Below are 20,000 nucleotides of genomic sequence, written 5' to 3'. Positions count from 1 at the left end.
CTTAAAATATCATCCTGTGTGTGAGGTGTGAGTGTTAGCTTTTCAGAAAGCTCTTTATCCCCTGCTATACCAGAATTGGCTGTGGGTGGCTACACACACACACACACACACACACACACACACACACACACACACACACACACACACACACACACACACACTATATCGACCAGCCAAAGCATAAAGCACATGTCCAGCACACACACACACACACATACACACACACATGCACACACACACATTTCACACCAACTTCCAACAGAGCGAATGACAGTACTGAGACTAAAATAAATTAGAACTGAATCTTCCCGACCCTCAATTTTTCCTTCTGTAGTAGCAAATTTGAGAAGAGAAAGAAATTAGTGCAGAGAGATGAGGAGGTGTTACATAGTCGTGCATACCAGAGAGGAAATGGAGAGGGGAAATGAAATAATGATAAGGAGAAGAGAAAGGGTTGAAGGAGAAGAACCTGAGGAAAACTGAAGGATTCCATGGAGGTAAGTGATTAGATTGAGTGGAGAAAGATGGAGAGATAGGGATAAGGGAAGATGTAAGGATGAGTATGGTGTAAAGATGCAGGAAGACAAGGAGGAGGAGGATCTTCTGGATCTTCTGTTTGAAGATCCAGATCAAGATTTTAGAGGATCGAGGACAGTATGTTAAACTAGAATGTACTTTCCTGAAGTAAATGTGAATGGTGCTTGCACGTGGCAAATCTCGGCACTCGTTGCTAGGGTTTTACTTTTGGAGGCAAATGGACAGAAAGCTAGGGTGCCAAAACATTTGGAGGCGAGTGGAGACAAGCGTATGATGTCATCTGAATACTCTTGAGGAAGTTCTCCTCATTGGGCTGAGCGTTTTGATATGTCACATGACCATGTTGTGCAACTTTTTGATTCTCACGTGACATCACGTGATGTCACGTGACATGACCAGAATACACGTGAGGCAGTTCCTCTCATTGTGCTGAGTGTTTTGATATGTCACATGACCATGATGTGCAAATATTTGATTTTCACGTGACGTCACGTGACGTGACAAGAATACACGTGAGGCAGTTCCCCTCATTGTGCTGAGTGTTTTGATATGTCACATGACCATGTTGTGCAACTTTATGGTTTTCACGTGACGTCACGTGACGTGTCCAGAATACACGTGAGGCAGTTCCCCTCATTGTGCTGAGTGTTTTGATATGTCACATGACCATGATTTGGAAGGAAAGGGGGATGACATTAAGACAGAAAAAAGTAGACAGAAGTTCATTTAAGGTGAAGATCAATAGATGGTCACCAGGGTATGAAAAGTGGAGATGGAGAAGCCCATGCAGAGTTTAGTGGATGAGCTAAAGATGCAGAAATAGAGAGATCATTTAAGGATGGATGGTTGATCACCAGAGCGTGGAAAGAAGACACCGAGAAGCCGAGACGTCCCATGGAGATTTTTGTGGAGCGTGAAGCCACGGAGAGAAGAGGCTTCGGATTGGGAAGCTCCTCCCCCTGCAGGCTGCATAAATAACACCTCAAACGGAAAAGGTCCACGTTATAACACTCCAGGTTCTGCTCCCATACTGAGATCTGACAGACAGGAAGAGTGCAAAATGGGGACAGAAAGACATGTCGTTATTTGAAGATACATGTTAATATGTTACGTTTCTGACATTTATCCAAAGTGACTTACATTTTTTATTTCAATTCATATAACTGAGCGACTGAGAGTTAAGGGCCTTGCTCAAGGGCCCAGAAGTGACACTTTGGTGGACCTGGGATTCGAACTCGTGCCCTTCTGATCAGTAGTCAAACGCCTTAAATGTGGGGTGTACGTTGTTTGAAAGCCAATGTTGACATTTGAAATCACCAAAACAAACATACCTCTAACCCGAATGGGTCCCGCCCGTGTATTGATAGCTCTGCCCACACATACATACACATTTCTTTCCATTAGTTGCCTGGGTTACGTATGTACTGTATGTGTGGGCGGAGCTATCGATACAGGAGTGGGACCCATTTGGGTTAGGGGTGTGTTTGTTTTGGTGATTTCAAATGTCAACATTGGTTTTCTAACAACGTACACTGCACCTTTAATGTTTTTATCCGCCAGGTCAGTGTTTCAATCGCTTTCTGCTAATGTCACACATGCGCACTGAACACTCTCTCGGCCCCATATTGACAAGACACGCCCCTTTCTGCTCATTGGCTACACGATGTTTTTGATTTTGTTTTGTTTGCCGGCCCAACTCAGTTTTCTGAAGCATTACTCTAACAACGTACACGCCACCTTTAACCATTGAGCTGCCACATCCACAGACGCTACCACTTTAATTCTCTCATTTATCATGGTTCCATTCTAGGTTTCATTCATTCTGATCTCTCCATCCAAGGATTCTACAAAATAGACTCACTTTTGCCTTTATCTCTTGGTCATGACCTTAAATTTAGCCCCGCCCCCTCTAGCCCATTACCTGTTCCAGAATGGTTTTCCTCTTCTTGGTATCACTGACGGAGGCTAACTGCATGTCTCCCATCTTCTTCATCTTCTCATCCATGTCGATCTTCTGCTCCAGTTTTCGGATCTCGGAGCGAAGGAAGCGTACCGTGTCCTCGCGGTGATGTTGCCGCGCAACGGCAGCTGCGCAGGCAGAATGGATCGCCGTCACCCAGTTCTCCACCTCTGTCTGACTACATGTCTGTTCAGAAAGAGAGACAGAAGTCTATAGAGATGGATTCCCAGGAAATGTAGAGAGTATGGAAAAGGCAAGGAAATAAGGACGAGATGCAGTGTTGCAGGGACAGATAGATGAGATGAAGACAGAAGGATGGGTCCAAGCCTGGGAGATGTTTAGTGTGTACGAAGAAAGTCAGATGGTCAGATGTAAAGATGGATGAGGTCTGATGAAGGGAAAGTAAAATAGAGGTGTGGTTACCAGAGCATGGGAGCAGTACATGGAAAAGCTGAAGAAGTGTTTAGTGTATTATAAAGACTGGGTACAGACGAATAGAGGACAACATGGAAAACCGAGGAAGATCCAGGGGTGAGAATATGGAGATGAGTTCTAGATAGAGGAATGAGCTAGTGATAGCAGTTGGAAAAGATTCACATAGACAATGAAACAATGAAAGGCTCCAGAGAGAAGAACATGGATACATGAAGATGAGGTACAAGCCAAGGTCAAGGGAATGAGCTCAAGATGCAGGGAGGAGGGAGAACATGAAGAATTAAAACAAGGATGAGGGAAACTGAATGAAAACGAAGGAAGAGTACAAGGAGAAATGAGAACAAGATACTGCAAGAGAAACGAGTTAAAAGAGGAGAACACGAAGAAATAAGGACGAGTTACAGATAGAGGAAGATGGAGCTGTGAAAGATGAAGAGTACCACGGCGTGGAGTAGTTGAGATGGAAGAACACACTGTGTACTGCTTTCAGTCAATAACAACTCACATTATCGTATTATATCAGATATTAATGGCTGATCGTTGTTAAAGAAATATGACTTTACCTGGAAAAGGAAGGAGTCTCCCATCGAGTTGCTGAGGCAGAAGACAAAATCTTTTTTTGGATGCTCGGGAACAGCCTGTGCAATACTGTTCTCTGCCCACACGGCATGTTTTGGGATGCTGTTGTGATCGATTCCCGATCGCCCGTCCGTCTCATAAAAAAACAGAGTGCATCCTGGGAAAAGGGGGTAGATACAACAAAGTCATATATCTCATTCATTCATTCATTCATTCATTTTCTACCGCTTGTCCTAATTTCTCGGGTCACGTGGAGTAGGGCTGGGCAATTAATCGAAAAGTAATCGAAATTCAGAACCTATAATCGATCAAAATTTTCCAGGTCGATTATTTCAATTACTTTCCCATTAAAAGCACTACCGCGTGTGAAGTCACGTGACCCCGCTCCGTTACGTTGCGATACTCCGCCGACATGTCGAGCATGGAGAGCTTAAACACTCAGACAACTGAGCAACAAGAACAGCTTGTATCAAAGAAAAACGCAGTCTTCGTTGTTTGGACACATTTTGGCTTTAAGGACGACATCGAACAAAATGAAGTCAGATGTAGACACTGTAGAAAAACAGTTTCGACGCCAAAAGGTAACACCACCAATTTGTTTCAACACTTGGAGCGCAACCACGTTACTGAATATGAACAGTGCATGGCTCAAAACACCAAAACAAAAAGAGACTGACAAGCGCCCAGCAACAAGTATCTCCGCAAAGTATGTCGATAACAAACGCATTCACAAATGCCAAACAGTATGAGAAGAGTTCAAGAAGATGGAATGAAATAACACGCGATTTGTAATTACATCGCAAAGGTTATGACTCCCTTGGCTACAGTGGAGCGAAGCGGGTTTAAACACCTCGTTAAAACTCTCGACAGAAGATACACTGTGACATCGCGATCACATTTTTCTAAAACTGTGCAGGACGATGGACCCATTCTTGAGCCTTACTTTGCACAACATTGACGATTGGAAGCTGCGCCAGAGATGCCATGAGACGGCGTATTTTCCAGCCGATCACACGGCAGATATGATTGCGCAAGATCTGAAAGATATGCTTTCTGAATGGGACTTCGCAATATATATATTGCCCCGGCCCTACATTTGCCCTCATCCACCTGGACAACAAAGACACTCATGTACAAATGCTGTTCATAGACTTTAGTTCAGCATTCAACACAATCATCCCTCAGCACCTGATTGAGAAGCTGAGCCTGCTGGGACTAAACACCTCCCTCTGCAACTGGATCCTGGACTTCCTGACTGGGAGACCTCAGTCAGTCTGGACCGGTAACAGCATCTCCAGCACCACCACACAGAGGACTGGAGCCCCTCAGGGCTGCGTGTTCAGCCCACTGCTGTTCACCTTGCTGACTCATGACTGTGCAGCAATGCACAGATTAAACCATATCATCAAGTTCGCCGATGACCCGACCGTGGTGGGTCTCATCAGGAAGAACGACAAGTCAGCATACAGAGAGGAGGTGCAACAGCTAACTGCCTGGTGTAGAGCCAACAACCTGTCTCTGAATGTTAACAAAACTAAAGAGATAGTTGTTGACTTCAGGAGAGCACAGACCGACCTCTCTCCGCTGAACATCGACGGATCATCTGTAGAAGTCATCAAGAGCACGAAATTTCTTGGTGTTTATCTAGCGGAGAATTTTTCTGGTCACTAAACACCAACTCCATCACCAATAAAACCCAGCAGCATCTCTACTTCTTACGAAGTCTGAGAAAATCCCATCTCCCTCCCAACATCCTGACTACGTTCTACACAGGGACCATTGAGATCATCCCGAGCAGGTGCATGACTGTCTGGTTTGGGAACTGCACCATCTCGGATCGCAAGATCCTGCAGCAGATAGTGAGGACAGCTGAGAAGATCATTGGGGTCTCTCTTCTCTCTATCATGGACATTTACACCACACGAGACTCGAAGCCACAACCTTAGGGTTAGGAGTCAAACTCTCTAACCATTAGGCCACGACTTCCCCTTTTGTGTAATGTCTTGTATTTTTTGTTTGCATGTCTTTTGTCCCGAACTGTCTTGTCTGTCTTGTTTGTCTTGTCCTGCACTGTTTGCACCAGGTTGCACAGATGCATTTTATGTATCTAGGACTACTTACTATGTCTTTGGCTCTGTGTTTGTGTTATGTAGCATCATGATCCTGGTTGTCTCATTTGTTGTCTCATTTCACTGTGTACTGCAACTATACTGTATATCAGTGGTCCCCAACCTTTTTTCACCACCGGACCGGTCAATGTTTGATCATTTTACCGCGGCCCGCTGGGGGTGTGGGGTGTGGGGTGGCAGCTATTTAAACATGCCTTTTTGACTCACTACAACGTTAAATCAATGAGAATCCTGAGATTGTTTCTTTACAACGAGACGGTTCCATCTGGGGTAATAGGAGACAATGACACCCGAAGTGTGTCGCTTGTGTCCAGTTTATTCCGTTGTTTTGTTTTGGTTGCCGTCACTGCAGAAAACTACGCTTCATACAGATAGCATGTTGGAAATGGCGATAGGGATGTAAGTGCTGTGGTGACAATCTCAGGGTATTCCGCCATGACTTTAATCCAGGACACCGGCAGAGATTCTAACTTTCTAACGACGTCTGTTTCGTGCTCATTTTTGCTAATTTGTGGGTTAAATTTGAGCAAACACAATATACACGTACACCAAGCACTGTTAAACATGACAAAGTACCGGTGAACAGAGAGAAGAGCGATACACACCTTCTCTCTCCACCAAAGCTACAACACCACTGCCGCTTGCAGCCGCTCAGCTCCAGACGTCACCTAAACCCGGCCCGATATCATGATATTTTGCGCATGCACGGTATCGGTGCGGCTTTAGGTGACGTCTCTCAGCTCCCAGTTACCGGTCTGCGGTCCGGGGGTTGGGGACCACTGCTGTATATGGTTGAAATGACAATAAAAGCTTCTTGACTTGACTTGACTCTAGTCTTTCGACTATGCTGCAATTGTGTGTGGGAATGTTTTTACATATCTGTGTGGACCAAACTTCTAACCCAGGATCAGAAGGTCTGACTGTTTTTCTGCCAGAAACTCTCACAGCGGAGATAAAATGCAAATTCACCCCAAGATTGAATTCTACGAGCTTTTCTGCACTCTAGTGGCCAATTGTGAGAATTGCATCAGATGTCCAACCCGAATCCTTCAGCATCATAATTTAATGCTTATTATAGCACTCAGGCAATGCTGTAGAAATGTCGAGTAAAAACATTTTCAGAACAACATTACCATCATTCTAGGCAACATGATCTGATTTAACTTACAAAATATGACCAATTATTTGTGGACATCAACAAGGATGAGAAAGATGGAGGGATGAGGCACACATGAAGAGTTGTAGAAGGAAGAGATAGGTGAGCTGAGGAGGAGGATTAACTAGATTGGTGGATAAGAAAAATGTAAGATGTAAGGATGAAGCTGAAGGAAAGATAGAGGGATGATATATACGTGAAAGGATGTGTAAGGAGCAGAAACTGAAAAAATCTAGGGAGTAGAGGATGTGTGGAATGAGGTAAAAAGAGGTAAAGTTCGAGGTTGGGAAAGAGGTACATGTACCGTAGGATGAAGAAAGTAGAGAAGAGAAAATAGAGATGTAATGATGAAGGGATGTTGAAGGATGAATTTAAGTGGATGAGTGGATAAGAATCAGGTCTTTGTGAGGGTGAGGATGAGGTAAATATATATATATATATATAGGACATAAAGATTAAAGCACAAAGGTGTAAAGAAGGAAAAAATGATTGATCATATTTCTGAAAGGCTTTCCACTAGATGTTGGACTGTTTATGTGTGGAGTTGTGTTCATTTCTCTAAAAGAGCTTGAGTAAGATCAGACTCTGATGTTGGGACGTTGAGGAAACTCCAGTTCCAGTTCCAGTTCATGTCAAAGGTGTTCAATGGGGTTGAATCAGAGTCATGCTGGAACAGGGTTTGGGTCTCATATGCCTCTTTTCCACCGGAAAGAACCGGGTGCTGGTTCAGAGCTAGCGCTAGTTCTGGTTCAAAGTTGTTTCCACTGGCGAACCTTCTAAGAACCGGTTTGCCTTACCACCGGCTAGAGAGCGTCACAGCGCCGAGTGTGACGCCACTGTATACGTGTCACGTGTCCCAGCAACGTTAGCGCAGCAGCGGCAAACACAAACACAACATCAACAATGGCGGATGTTACTTTACTGTTAATGCTCATGGCTTTGCGAACATACATTGGCGTCCAAACGCAGCGAATAAAACGTGTACGTGCGGCTCCGTGTAATCTGTATAAACGGAGGTTGTAATCGATAAAGTACATAACATTATTTTATCGTTAACACAGAAAAAACGTTAGCCTTAGCATGTAGCTACCTACTATCATGTGTGCTGATAATGTATCATATCGCGGTAAAGTAAAAGTGTATTAAACATTAGTATACTTAAGGTACATTATCAAATGCACTAACAGTAGCCCCGCCCCCAGCTCCTGATGCAAGCGGTTCTTAAGTCTAGACCAGCAACGTTTTGGTGCTACTTAAGAACCACTTTTCCTGGTTCGGAGCCGGTGCTTTGGCGGTCGAAACAGAAAGAACTGGTTCTATATTAGGCTCTGGCTCCGAACCAGCACTCGAACTGCCTCGGTGGAAAAGGGGCATTAGTTCCAGTGAAGGAAAACCAGATCGATTGTGATGGTCAAGGGTGCATAAACTTTTGTCCATGTAGTGTAACTGCCTTTAGTAGCAGTCATCTATTGTGTAATTTTGGTTAAGAACATGTCAATTGATTGTGGCAAAATTGGCAACAACAAAGTGATAGCGCTAAACGCAGGCACCTTTTAGTGAGACCCAGTAGCTCTTCCACTTGCGACGAGCAGCGAGCTCCACCTTCTTGTTCTTCTTGTGCACGAGCAGGTTTTTTACATTAAGACGGCCGGCTTTGCGTACGCAGCCTTCGGTCACACCCAAAAGTGCTTCCGTCTGATTGGCCGAGCTCAGTTCATCGCTTAGGGCCGACGCCCCTTCCTCCAGTGTCTCCGCCTTGTAGCTGCTTTTCTCCAGCTCCTGACGAAAGTTCTCATAAACGCCCTTGTGACACAAAAGATCATTTTAATTTTGTTACTTTTGTACTTCAGGCTTCCTCGTTGCTAAACGAGAAGAAACATGCAACTCATTGTTTTTTTAAATAACTGTACAACCACATACATACGAGTTATTATCTAAGAGGAATAAGGACAGAAAAAGAGGATTTCTTGCATGGGTTCGCTTGAATTTGAAACATTTAGGTCAACAAATATCAATTTAGGGTGTAAATATTTTTGCACCTGAACACTCTGAACTAGCCAATGAGCTGGAAAGCATTACAGTTGCATACTATGTTAAGAACTCATTAGTTATTACACACATTTGAAGATTGTTATGCTGCATTTTAACATACTAAAAGTGATTTTACTGTAATACCTGCACGGCAGCTTCAGGCGTGTCTCTGCTTCCCCCTGCTGGTGTGGAGTACACAGACAGGGCCTTGTAATGGCGGGATGGAAGCTCACACACATCACCGTCTCCAATCAGGCCATCAATCCCACTGTCCTCCAGCTCAGTGACGTCCCCCACTGTCACATCCTATACAAAAAGAGACAGTCCCATGCAGCATTCATGTCTATCTCTCTCTGTCAGCCTGTCTGTCTCCTTATACTGCTTCTGCTGGGTCTTTAAAGTTGCATGTTGATTTCTCAGTAGCGAGCATCTTAAACCCTGAACAATTATCATATTTGGGACGAAGCCCAACATTCGGGCTTGAAGATTGCCCAACAGCATCTACCCAACGTCACATGACTCAACTAGGCAACTAATGAATCCAAACACAAATATTGCAACAACACACACACACACACATTTTCTATTGTATTTCCATGTCACTATGCTCATTTGCATGAGAAAGATAGCAAGCAGATAGCACAGACATGTGTCTCCTGAACCAGAGGAATAAAAAAAGAAGATTGTCAAAAAGGTAGCAAGCACAGCCGTAATGTTGCATCATACCCACCGGGTATGATGCCATACTGCAGGAATAATCCACAAAGGTACTAGTTAAAACTCCATCAAAGTGCGTTGTATTAAATGTAGTCCCTTTCACTTCGCTTGCTTTACCTTACCTTTATGCTAGCAAGCAACAAGTTGCTCCTGTCAGCTGAATTTTGTCTCTTAAATGGGAACCGACTTAAATAGGAATAGGTAGGAACTTGCATTGTGTATGGGGAAGTAAAGAAATGATTGTACCACACACACACCATAGGGTTCAGAGGAATCATTTGAGCCACTTATCCTGATTAACATCATATCTAATTTGAATAAAACTAAGCTAAACGTTTTAGACACTTTGCTAAAACACAACGTACACAAACATCTCACTGTATGGTTTTTGTGCATGGAAGTGACAGTGCTAGGATTGCTAACAAGTAATACCTCATGTAGCTTGCAAGTTTGCTTCACATATTGTTGCTAGGATTTAAATTGTCTTTATTTCCTTCATCCATGCTACAGGGTACAATCCCACCTTCGAACGTCTGAATCGGGACGAAGGGCATGTAATTATAACCAAAGCAAAACTAGTTATTGTGTCATCTGCGAGATTCAGCTTCAGCTTTTAGCTACAACATTCAACTGCAATATTCAACTCTAACATTTACCAACAACATTCAGCTACAGAAATGAACTATAATATTTAACTATAACATTCACTTCAAAATATTCAGCTACAACATGCAACTATAACATTTTTAGGTACAACATTCACCTGAAAAACTCCTGTAATCCTTTAGCTGTGAGAAGACAATGCTACTGTACCTGCATTATACTATCTTATCTCCATATCGCTTTAATCAAATTTTAACTAACGGAAGTACTAAAGCTTACTTGTATAGTTTGTGCCCGCCTTCCCGGCATCGCTGCCTGGTAATTGGTCAAACCCTCTGACAGACAATGAGACCGACGGCAGGGCAATGTGAACGCTCCATAAGTGGCACCGTCGTCCTCGCATGGAGACAGCATTTTGTCCTCCTCACTGTCTCTGCATAGGACTCCACCCTTGTGGCGTTTTTTAGCGTAGTTCTGTGGTGTGTAAAGCTCACCCAGCGAATTCGCACGGGTGACATCAGTATTGATAGCATTGTCCATGAGATCCTCCGTGCTTGTTAGGCGCTCCAGGCTTGCATCAGACAGAGATACCTCCAAAGAATCATCCCTCCATATGTCTGCAGATTTGGAACGCTTTTTCTTGAAAGAGCCAGCCCCATCTGGTGGCTTAGAGGTGTCCTGGGGACTCACATCAACAGCAGGAATGTTCGCTGGAGTGTTGTTACTTGGTTCATTAGCTGAATCCTTGTGGAAGCTCATAGGGCGCAGATTCATAGCCACCCGGTCAACCCAGATGGGCGAGCTGAAGTGTGGCAGTGCATCGGCGTCGTCAAACGGCTCCAGGCCATGTTCAGCAAGCGACTGCGGGATGCTGGGTGTGCTACTGGAACGTGTGCTTGTCTCGGAGTTACGGTGCTCGGGTTTTCTCTGGTACGACTGCTTCCCTGATAGACGCAATGATCGGGAAACTCGCTTCCGTGACAGCTGCCGTTCACGGTCACTGTAGAAACTGTGGCTGCCATACTGGCTCTCCACGTTACCCATAATTCAAATTCTGAAAAACATACAACACATTATAGGACGGGCATACTGTAGAAGCCTTTATTATCGCCACATGTACATTACATTCATTCATTCATTCATCTTCTACCGCTTATCCGAACTTCTCGGGTCATGGGGAGCCTGTGCCTATCTCAGGCGTCATCGGGCATCGAGGCAGGATACACCCTGGACGGAGTGCCAACCCATCACAGGGCACACACACACTCTCATTCACTCACGCAATCACACACTACGGACAATTTTCCAGAGATGCCAATCAACCTACCATGCATGTCTTTGGACCGGGGGAGGAAACCGGAGTACCCGGAGGAAACCCCCGAGGCACGGGGAGAACATGCAAACTCCACACACACAAGGCGGAAGAGTGTTGTGTGTCGAACCCCCAACCCTGGAGGTGTGAGGCAAACGTGCTAACCACTAAGCCACCGTCACACACACACACACACACACACACACACACACACACACACACACACACACACACACACACACACACACACCCCGGTATATATTGCAGCACAGTGGAATTATTTTCTTCACATACCCCGACTTAGAAGGTTGGGGTCAGAGTGCAGAAGCAGCTATAATACAGCATCCCTGGAGCAGGGAGGGTTGAGGGCCTTGCTCAAGAGCCCAGCAGTGGCAGCTTGGCTGTGCTGGGCCTTGAACCCCGATCTTCTGATCAACACCCCATCACTGCCCCATTATCCCCATTATCCCATTATGCAGGCACTAAAACCCTATTCGGACTGGATTAGTTTTACGTTGGGACGTGGAGTAATGCAATTTTACCTCAGGTCGTGTGTAATATTAATTGGCCGATTCGCACGGGACAAGACATCTCAGTAAAACTAGCAGAAGTGGGAGGGGTAACTCGCTTTACGCACCACAGTAACCTCCTTGTCGTCATGTGCGTATGACATTGCTTCCTGTTTCAAGTGCCTCCGTGAAAAAATTAACCTTTAAACAGGAAATGACAGAATTTTACCGTACATATTTACAGCGAGGAGATTCGGACGGGATCGGTATTACCTGAGGTAATTTTTCCGGTCCTTTCTACAGAAGGTAAAAGTCGCAGTAATCTTTACTGACATTGTCCGTAATGATTACCGAGATGGCACATTCGGACGGGACTAAAATCACAGAGAAGCTCTGGTAATAATTACTTTAATTACCCCCACGTAAAACTAATCCCGTCCGAATAGGGCTTATGACTCTCAAAGGAATTCTTCAATCCATATTACAAAAATTTCCAATCTTAAATCAATAGCCCAATACCAAACTTAGTTACTGAAAAGATACCAGATAGCGTAAATCCCTTGATCCCAAATAAAGACCAACATGTAGCTTCAGCATTATTTAAAAGAGAATTTCTGTATCCTTTAAAAAGTTGAAACCCTCTACAGTACCTGTTGTGTGGCACGGATATCATCAGCATATCAACCTTAGAGGACTTGATCCTGAGTGTGTAATGGTGTTCCTCTGGTTTTTTATGGAGTCATCATATCCTGCAAAAGAAATAGAAGAAAAAATATAGGTAGATAACCACTTAAAGGTTCTATCCCAAACATTCTTCAGGGTGGATCTATGATACCATCTACTGCACAGCCATTTGTCAGATATAGAACCCTGGAGGGTGGGAATCACATGGAGTAGACGCTGCACAAGTGATCTTGCGATACAGTCATTTGTTCATCATCTTTCCACGCAAAAGAGTTCTTACCGAATTGGGTCTTGTGGAACCGCAGAACCCTGGTGGTTCTTTAGGGGTCACAGAACCACAGTGTCATGAGCATATACCACAATGTCATGAGGATAATGTCTGCCAAAATGCCTCGAGGAAACAAATACGACCTACTAGAAAGGTATTCTGAGATGTCTGCTCCACTTATGCCCCTGCGAGTGAAAACCTGAATGAAGACACCCACATGGTAGCAAGGCAGACTTCCCAGTGCATCATGCAGCTGAAGTGCTGAGGACATTCCTCTAGTTTCATCACTATCTATTGTCTATCTACAGGACAGTGAGTAAAACCTGGCAACCCTTCCGCAGGAGCAGGCAGGATGGGTTCAAATTAATCGTGAGTGAGCGAGAATAGGATTTGTCTTGTGCAACTCTACAACTTCATAGTGGATAAAACAGTAATGCAGACCAGCTATAATAATTAGCATTATGTAATATAAGAGTTAGAACTGCCCCATATATCAAGCCCCTGAGATTAAGATGACTCCCCAAGCAGGCAGATTCCCCAACTCAGGCAGATTCCTCCAGGTATTCCAGTTTCCTCCTCCAGACCTCAAGGCATGTGTGGTAGGTTGAGTGGCATCTCTAATTTGTTTGTATTGTGTGAATGGTTGTGTGTGTGTGTGTGTGTGTGTGTGTGTGTGTGTGTGTGTGTGTGTGTGTGTGTGTGTGTGTGTGTGTGGTAAGATTGTGACCGCAATGGACTGGCACCCTGTCCAGGACATCCCCCACCTCCTTTCCTGAGTCCCAGATAGCCCTGCATAGGATATATGGTGCAGATAAGGAATGGATAGATATGCTTGATGTGTGTGTGTGTGTGTGTGTGTGTGTGTGTGTGTGTGTGTGTGTGTGTGTGTGTGTGTGTGTGTGGAAGTAACAAGTTCTGCAGACAGAGATGAATGAAATGCAGACACACAGTGTAAAATTAGAATAGGATATTTTCCCTGTCTCTAAAATGAGAGATATCTATTCTCTCTCTCTCTCTCTCTCTCTCTCTCTCTCTCTCTCTCTCTCTCTCTCTCTCTCTCTCTCCTGTTTACATCAACCCTCAGCCCACATTTTTTCCATTTTATAAATCATTATTTTAAAGTTATTTTGACTAATTTTCTCGAATCAGTGTTTTATTTCTCACAAGCAGGGTTTCATTGAGAGATGATTCATTGTCTAGATTTGAAATAATCCACCTTTTCTGTCGTTTATTTCTTACTGTTGTCAATCACCTGTCTGTCGAAGATAACTGCCCACCATTTGTGCTCTCTCTCTCTCTCTCTACCTCTCCCTTTCCCTCTCTCTTTCTCACACACACACTATCAGCTAGGTTCAGCTTCACACACTGCTGAAGATCATAAGTGTGTTACACTCCAGCTTGATCAATTATGGATGAGAGAACATTCTCTTTGAAGTTTGATGAGAAATCTTCCATCTCTCTCTCTCTCTCTCTCTCTCTCTCTCTCTCTCTCTCTCTCTCTCTCTCTCTCTCTCCTGTCTAAAGCCCCTCAGATAGCATTTATATTCTCTTGCTGTTCTATATCTATATATAGTGTATAGATAGATAGATAGATAGATAGATAGATAGATAGATAGATAGATAGATAGATAGATAGATAGATAGATAGACTGAATAAAACAAAATAAACTGTAGCAGTACCTCTTCAGCTCTTTCAATTTCCTATCCCTCTCTCTCTTCTTTTCACTCTGCACTGTGTTTAGTAGTCAATCTGCCCATCCTGCTTTCTTGTTCTCTGAAAACCTCCACTTGTTTATTTACAATTTATCATCTCCACTTCACTTGCTCTGTGTGTGTGTGTGTGTGTGTGTGTGTGTGTGTGTGTCTTCAGAATGTTTGTGTATGCTTGCAAGTGTGTGTGTATATGTGTGTGTGTGTGTGTTAACAAGGCTCTCTGTTTTCTCTAACGTACTCTCTTATACAGACAGAGCACACACTGTGTACATGCAAATATCACATATACACAAAGGGGGGGGGGTTAAGAGAGAGGGAGAGAGAGAGAGAGAGAGAGAGAGAGAGAGAGAGAGAGAGAACAATGCAGTTGTAGATGGATAAACCGCTCTCTCTACAGTTAGAGGAACAGCTGAACAAAGGAAGATTGTATCATTATCACTAAAGCTACAATATAAATATCCCATCATGCACTGCTTCTGTGTTCAGGAAATAACTGGTGCCTACTGTTGTCAGGTGATGAACCCTTCCCAGGGCACTTTGTGGGGTAGAAACTCTCACTGCATTTGTCGGGTCGGTCTGAACCGAAGTGATAAAAAGCTTCAAAGGGCTCAACAACAGAACCGTGATGGACACTTCATTCCAAAGTATGTGGGATTAACAGTAAGAGAAATGAAAGTGAAGCTCAGCTCAAAGCCAAAACATGCTACTGTGTTACTGCGTTGTTGTGTAACCTTTTACCTTATAGTCCTGATTTATAAAATGTCCCAACTAATAAGCATGAGCTGTGAAGGTGCACAGGGAAGAATAAAGTGAGTTGGTGGGGGAAAGAAAGAAAGAAAGAAAGAAAGAAAGAAAGAAAGAAAGAAAGAAAGAAAGAAAGAAAGAAAGAAAGAAAGAAAGAAAGAAAGAAAGAAAGAAAGAAAGAAAGAAAGAAAGAAAGAAAGAAAGAAAGAAAAAAGACGTGTGTTATTCTAAGGAGTGTGCAGTTCCACCTGGAGTAAGTTTATGTCAAACTGCTGATTGGTTAGTTGCACTTTATGCAAAGGCCTTTATGACGTCATAAACTGTCAGTTGGAATTCAGCCGTTCGGCTTGACAACTGTAAATGTACTCTTTAAAGATGCGGTCTCCGTTGTTTGAAAGCCGATGTTGACATTTGAAATCACCAAAACAAACACGCCCCTAACCCAAACGGGTCCCACCCCTGTATCGATAGCTCCGCCCACACATACATACGTAACCCAGGCGACTAACAGAAAGAAACGTGTCTTTATCATAGCTGAAGGGAAGAACAATACGATTGTAGATAAACAAACAAGCAAAAATGCCACACAAGCATAATGATGTAAAGGACAAAGGCATATATTAGTTCTGTGTAACAAAGCAAAACCAACGTTACTCACCTATCGAGAAGGAAAAAAGCGCCTCAGCGTCTTAAGTAAAGTCGGCCACATATTCACAGGTCGGAGTTTCCCGAGTCGATAACTCCTGAGCTAAACGCTGTTACTACACAAAACGCGGTTGTAGCTGCCTCTCTACATTACTACGATAGAAAAGAGGTGTTATTTGTGTAGTAACAGCGTTTAGCTCAGGAGTTATTGACTCGGGAAACTCCAACCTGTGAATATGTGGCCAACTTCCTGCTCCTTCAGTTCTCTCCAGCGCTGGAAAGCTGATCCTATATTAACACGTCCTACTTCTTGTCCTTATCGTAAGTCTTTCTTCTCTTTCTTTCTTTGTTTTTATCCTCCATGTCGATGTTAAAACCGCTTTCTGTTAACGTCACACACGCGCACCGAACACTCTCTCCGCCCATATTGACGAGACACGCCCCTTTCTGCTCATTGGCTACACGTTTGTTTTGTTTAAGTTTTGATTGTTGTTTATTATTCTGCTCGACCCAGAATATTTTTTCTCTAAAATCGGGGACCCTGCCTTTAAGCTTTAAGAGCTTTAAGCTGAGCAAAGCGTCGCTGGTTCCGGAGTCGAGCTCGAGTTGGAAACGTACTGTACCTTAAACAGGACGTTATGTGTACATTCATACATTTTTACACACCTGGGGAATTTTAAGACAGCCAATCATCAGTGATTTGACTTTATATATAAAATATATACACACGAAGTTAGACTCGTTTTGCAGCCGTCACCAAAATAGTGAGAAAGAAGATGTGTGAGGAATAACAATATTGCACTCACCTCTTATACACTGCAATTACAAAACACAATGACAAAGGTGTGTGTGTGTGTGTGTGTGTGTGTGTGTGTGTGTGTGTGTGTGTGTGTGTGTGTGCACTGAGAGGCTCTGGGGTGTAAATTGAGGGTGACTGTAGTGCTGTTGTCATAGCAGCCGCCCTGCTGGGAAAAGACACACATACACACTCACCGATATGTCATGACATCAGCGGAATTCCCCCCACCTGACACACACACACACACACTCCATCACAAACTGGCACCATCATCAGCCAAGGTCACAACCCTGACCTTATACAAACACAAAAACAACTCCACAAACACATGAAGAGAGTGAGACAGAGAGTTGAGACAGAGAGTTGAGACAGAGAGTGAGACAGAGAGTGAGACAGAGAGTGAGACAGAAGGAAAACGATGAAAGCATCAGGTGTAAAGAAATGCGGCGGTGCTTTAGTTCTTGAATCTGTCGGCCACAACAATTCTTCGGTGACCGAATTTTAAAGAACGACATTCAAAAACTTTTCATCCATTACTGTTTACAAGGAGCAAGAGAGAGAAAGAGAGAGAGAGAGAGAGAGAGAGAGCGAGAATTAGCTAAGAAAGACAGAGAGAAAGAAAGCCTGTGATTTCACACGCACTACTGTCCATTACAGAAAATACATCAACTCCTTTTGACCAATCAGAATCCAGAACAGCGCTGCAGTATAAAAAACTAGAAACAGAAAATGAGCTACAGCTGAACCCAAGATGGCTGACTAGGATCGACTTAAAATGGTGGTCTATCCATCCATCCATCCATCCATCCATCCATCCATCCATCTATCGATCTATCTATCTAGTGTATGTATGTTTTGTGCCACAGTGGACTGAAGCAGACGCTACAATTTTATGAGCCCAGATCTGAACATTGCTGACTCATTGCACACGCAGCACTAAATGAACTGGGTCATCCTTAGCCCCAGAAAATGTAGGAGACGTCGACCAACTCTGCACTCATGAGACAAATATACCCTTAAAAAAATGCTAACACTGCTAATAACAATACTAATAATACTAAGAGGAAGAAGAACTACGCTAATAATACCAGGCTAGCATACATGTTGGTTAGTAAATGAGCTTTTGCTAACTGGGCTTTGGTTAGCGATGCGAATACGATTGATGTTCCCTGTTAACGAGAAACTAAAGGGTTGTTTAAAGGGATGTTATTTGCATACTGTGGACATAACTGGTGTATGTATATGTTTTATGTTTGTTTCACACATCTCTAGAGTTTAAACAAAAAAAAACAAATACCACATGAACAGAAACGCGACATGGACGAAGGAGCTCAAAGGAGATTAGCCAGGTATGCTAACAGACGGACAAATCCGTTTTCAGCATGAAGCTAATCTGTCTATCACCATGTAGTTGCTGATATAATATTTTGGCACCTCTTACACGATCCGACATCAATGAAGTCTTGTTCAAACCTTGAGAGAACTTAGCTCTACGATCAGCGTGACCCGGCGACGCTCTGTGTGATAACTTGTAGCACAAGTCTGCATATGAGAGACAAAAGACGCACACAAGGGCAGATGAAGGAGTCCTTTGTTCTCGTCCGGGATATTTTACATAAGAGCCTCAGCTGGAATACTGAAGACATCGAAAAACAAAAACATCATTTATAGGCAACAAAAACAGCTGGTCTTATGCAATCCGGTTATTTATCTCCACTGACCGGGCACGTGGCTGGACATTCCGTTTGCTCAATAACCTGCGATATTACCGCGTACACACGAGGCCAAAACTCTGCAAAGTCCTTCAAGACGTTTAAAATAAACTCGTTAACTTTTTTAGCAGCGAGCTCTGTGAATAGCAGTTAATAATCCAGCAGTTAATTATATTCTCAAATCTAATTGGTCAGAAGGTGTTGATTCATTTCCAAGGCAAATGACGATCATTGCAACCTCCAGATTAATACACATTATCGTTGCTATAGCAACAGGGCATACACAAGGGTTCTATGTAAAAAAAAAACAAATAATAATAATAATAATAATAATAATAATAATAATAATAATAATAATAATAATAATAATAATAATAATAATAAATGAGAAATTGTTGAGAAATCATGAGGCATAAAGATTCATGGAAGGAGTCTCCAGTGTCAAAACTACTTAACAATGTGTGTCTCAAAATTAACCAAATAAATAAAACAAACAAACAAACAAACAAACAAACAAACATGAAATGTAAGTCAGCTCACATTCTTCCCCAGAAAAATTATAATTTTATATAACAACAATTGGCCAGTGATTATATTTTTTAATTAAAGAATGATTACATCATGTTTATATATATATATATAAAAACATGATGTAATCATATATATATCTCCATTTATAGTTGGGGCCAAGCTTCAAAGATGTACAATATTTTTTTTCTACCTTTTCTTTGTGATAGCAGCAACTACTGGTCAAAAATTACAATAACATCGATCTTTTGTTGCATTTGGTGGACACATTGATCCAGATATAAAGAAAAAAATACTTGGCAGTGATGGGATTCAAACTCACAAACTTCTGATCATTTGGTGGAAAATTGTTTGGTGGAAAATTGTCCGTAGTGTGTGAGTGTGTGAGTGAATGAGAGTGTGTGTGTGTGTGTGTCCTGTGATGCCTGAGATAGGCACAGGCTCCCCGTGACCCGAGAGGTTCGGATAAGCGGTAGAAAATGAATGACTGTTTTTCATGGCTCAGTGATTCTAAGTGCTTGGCCCCCTACATTTAATATTGGAAACCAAGTTCCTCTTATCGCTTTTGTTCTAGTAGCTATAAACAGTCAGGATCTTGTTTCGTTTGTTGTTCCTTTCATACGTTTGTCAAACAAATTCGCATATGCAAATGAACATGAAGAAACTATCGTCTGGCTAATTCAGGAGCGCATAGTGCCTCAAAGCTGCTCTTTGAATAGGACAAATATCTGTAAGACGAAGCGTCCCGCCTTCTCTCAGATGTGCAGCCAACAGAATCTCAAGAATCACAGCGGTGTGTAGGCCCGAGGCACGACTTCATTAAAGATGAACAAAGCTCAATGAAGCAAAGTGAAGAAACACGAATGTGCTGTCTGTCTTCAGAGAATGAATGAACAATACGTGCAATTGTGCGTAAAATGAATAATTCACGTCGGGCAC

The 20,000-nt window shown here is 43.0% G+C and overlaps 1 protein-coding gene across 2 annotated transcripts in view; it reads right to left on the bottom strand.

Annotated features, from left to right (window-relative positions):
* The window catches only part of tiam1b (TIAM Rac1 associated GEF 1b), a 48,082-nt gene that overhangs the window by 26,653 nt on the left and 1,429 nt on the right, over positions 1 to 20,000 (bottom strand). Inside the window, exons 2-8 of one of the 2 annotated variants that reach the window (XM_047820975.1) lie at positions 12,619 to 12,717; positions 10,427 to 11,201; positions 8,972 to 9,133; positions 8,347 to 8,599; positions 3,496 to 3,668; positions 2,459 to 2,683; positions 1,392 to 1,574 (exon numbers count right to left, since the gene is read on the bottom strand). In XM_047820975.1, the coding sequence (XP_047676931.1) occupies positions 1,392 to 1,574; positions 2,459 to 2,683; positions 3,496 to 3,668; positions 8,347 to 8,599; positions 8,972 to 9,133; positions 10,427 to 11,191 (1,761 nt within the window). In that variant the 5' untranslated portion in view covers positions 11,192 to 11,201; positions 12,619 to 12,717. The remainder of the gene's footprint in view (positions 1 to 1,391; positions 1,575 to 2,458; positions 2,684 to 3,495; positions 3,669 to 8,346; positions 8,600 to 8,971; positions 9,134 to 10,426; positions 11,202 to 12,618; positions 12,718 to 20,000) is intronic. The other variant, XM_047820976.1, reaches the window with a different exon arrangement.

Source organism: Tachysurus fulvidraco, chromosome 11, assembly GCF_022655615.1.
Source record: "Tachysurus fulvidraco isolate hzauxx_2018 chromosome 11, HZAU_PFXX_2.0, whole genome shotgun sequence".
Lineage (NCBI taxonomy): Eukaryota > Metazoa > Chordata > Actinopteri > Siluriformes > Bagridae > Tachysurus > Tachysurus fulvidraco.
The sequence above is the reverse complement of the archived record's forward strand: the minus strand, read 5'-3'. Positions and strand labels throughout refer to the sequence as shown.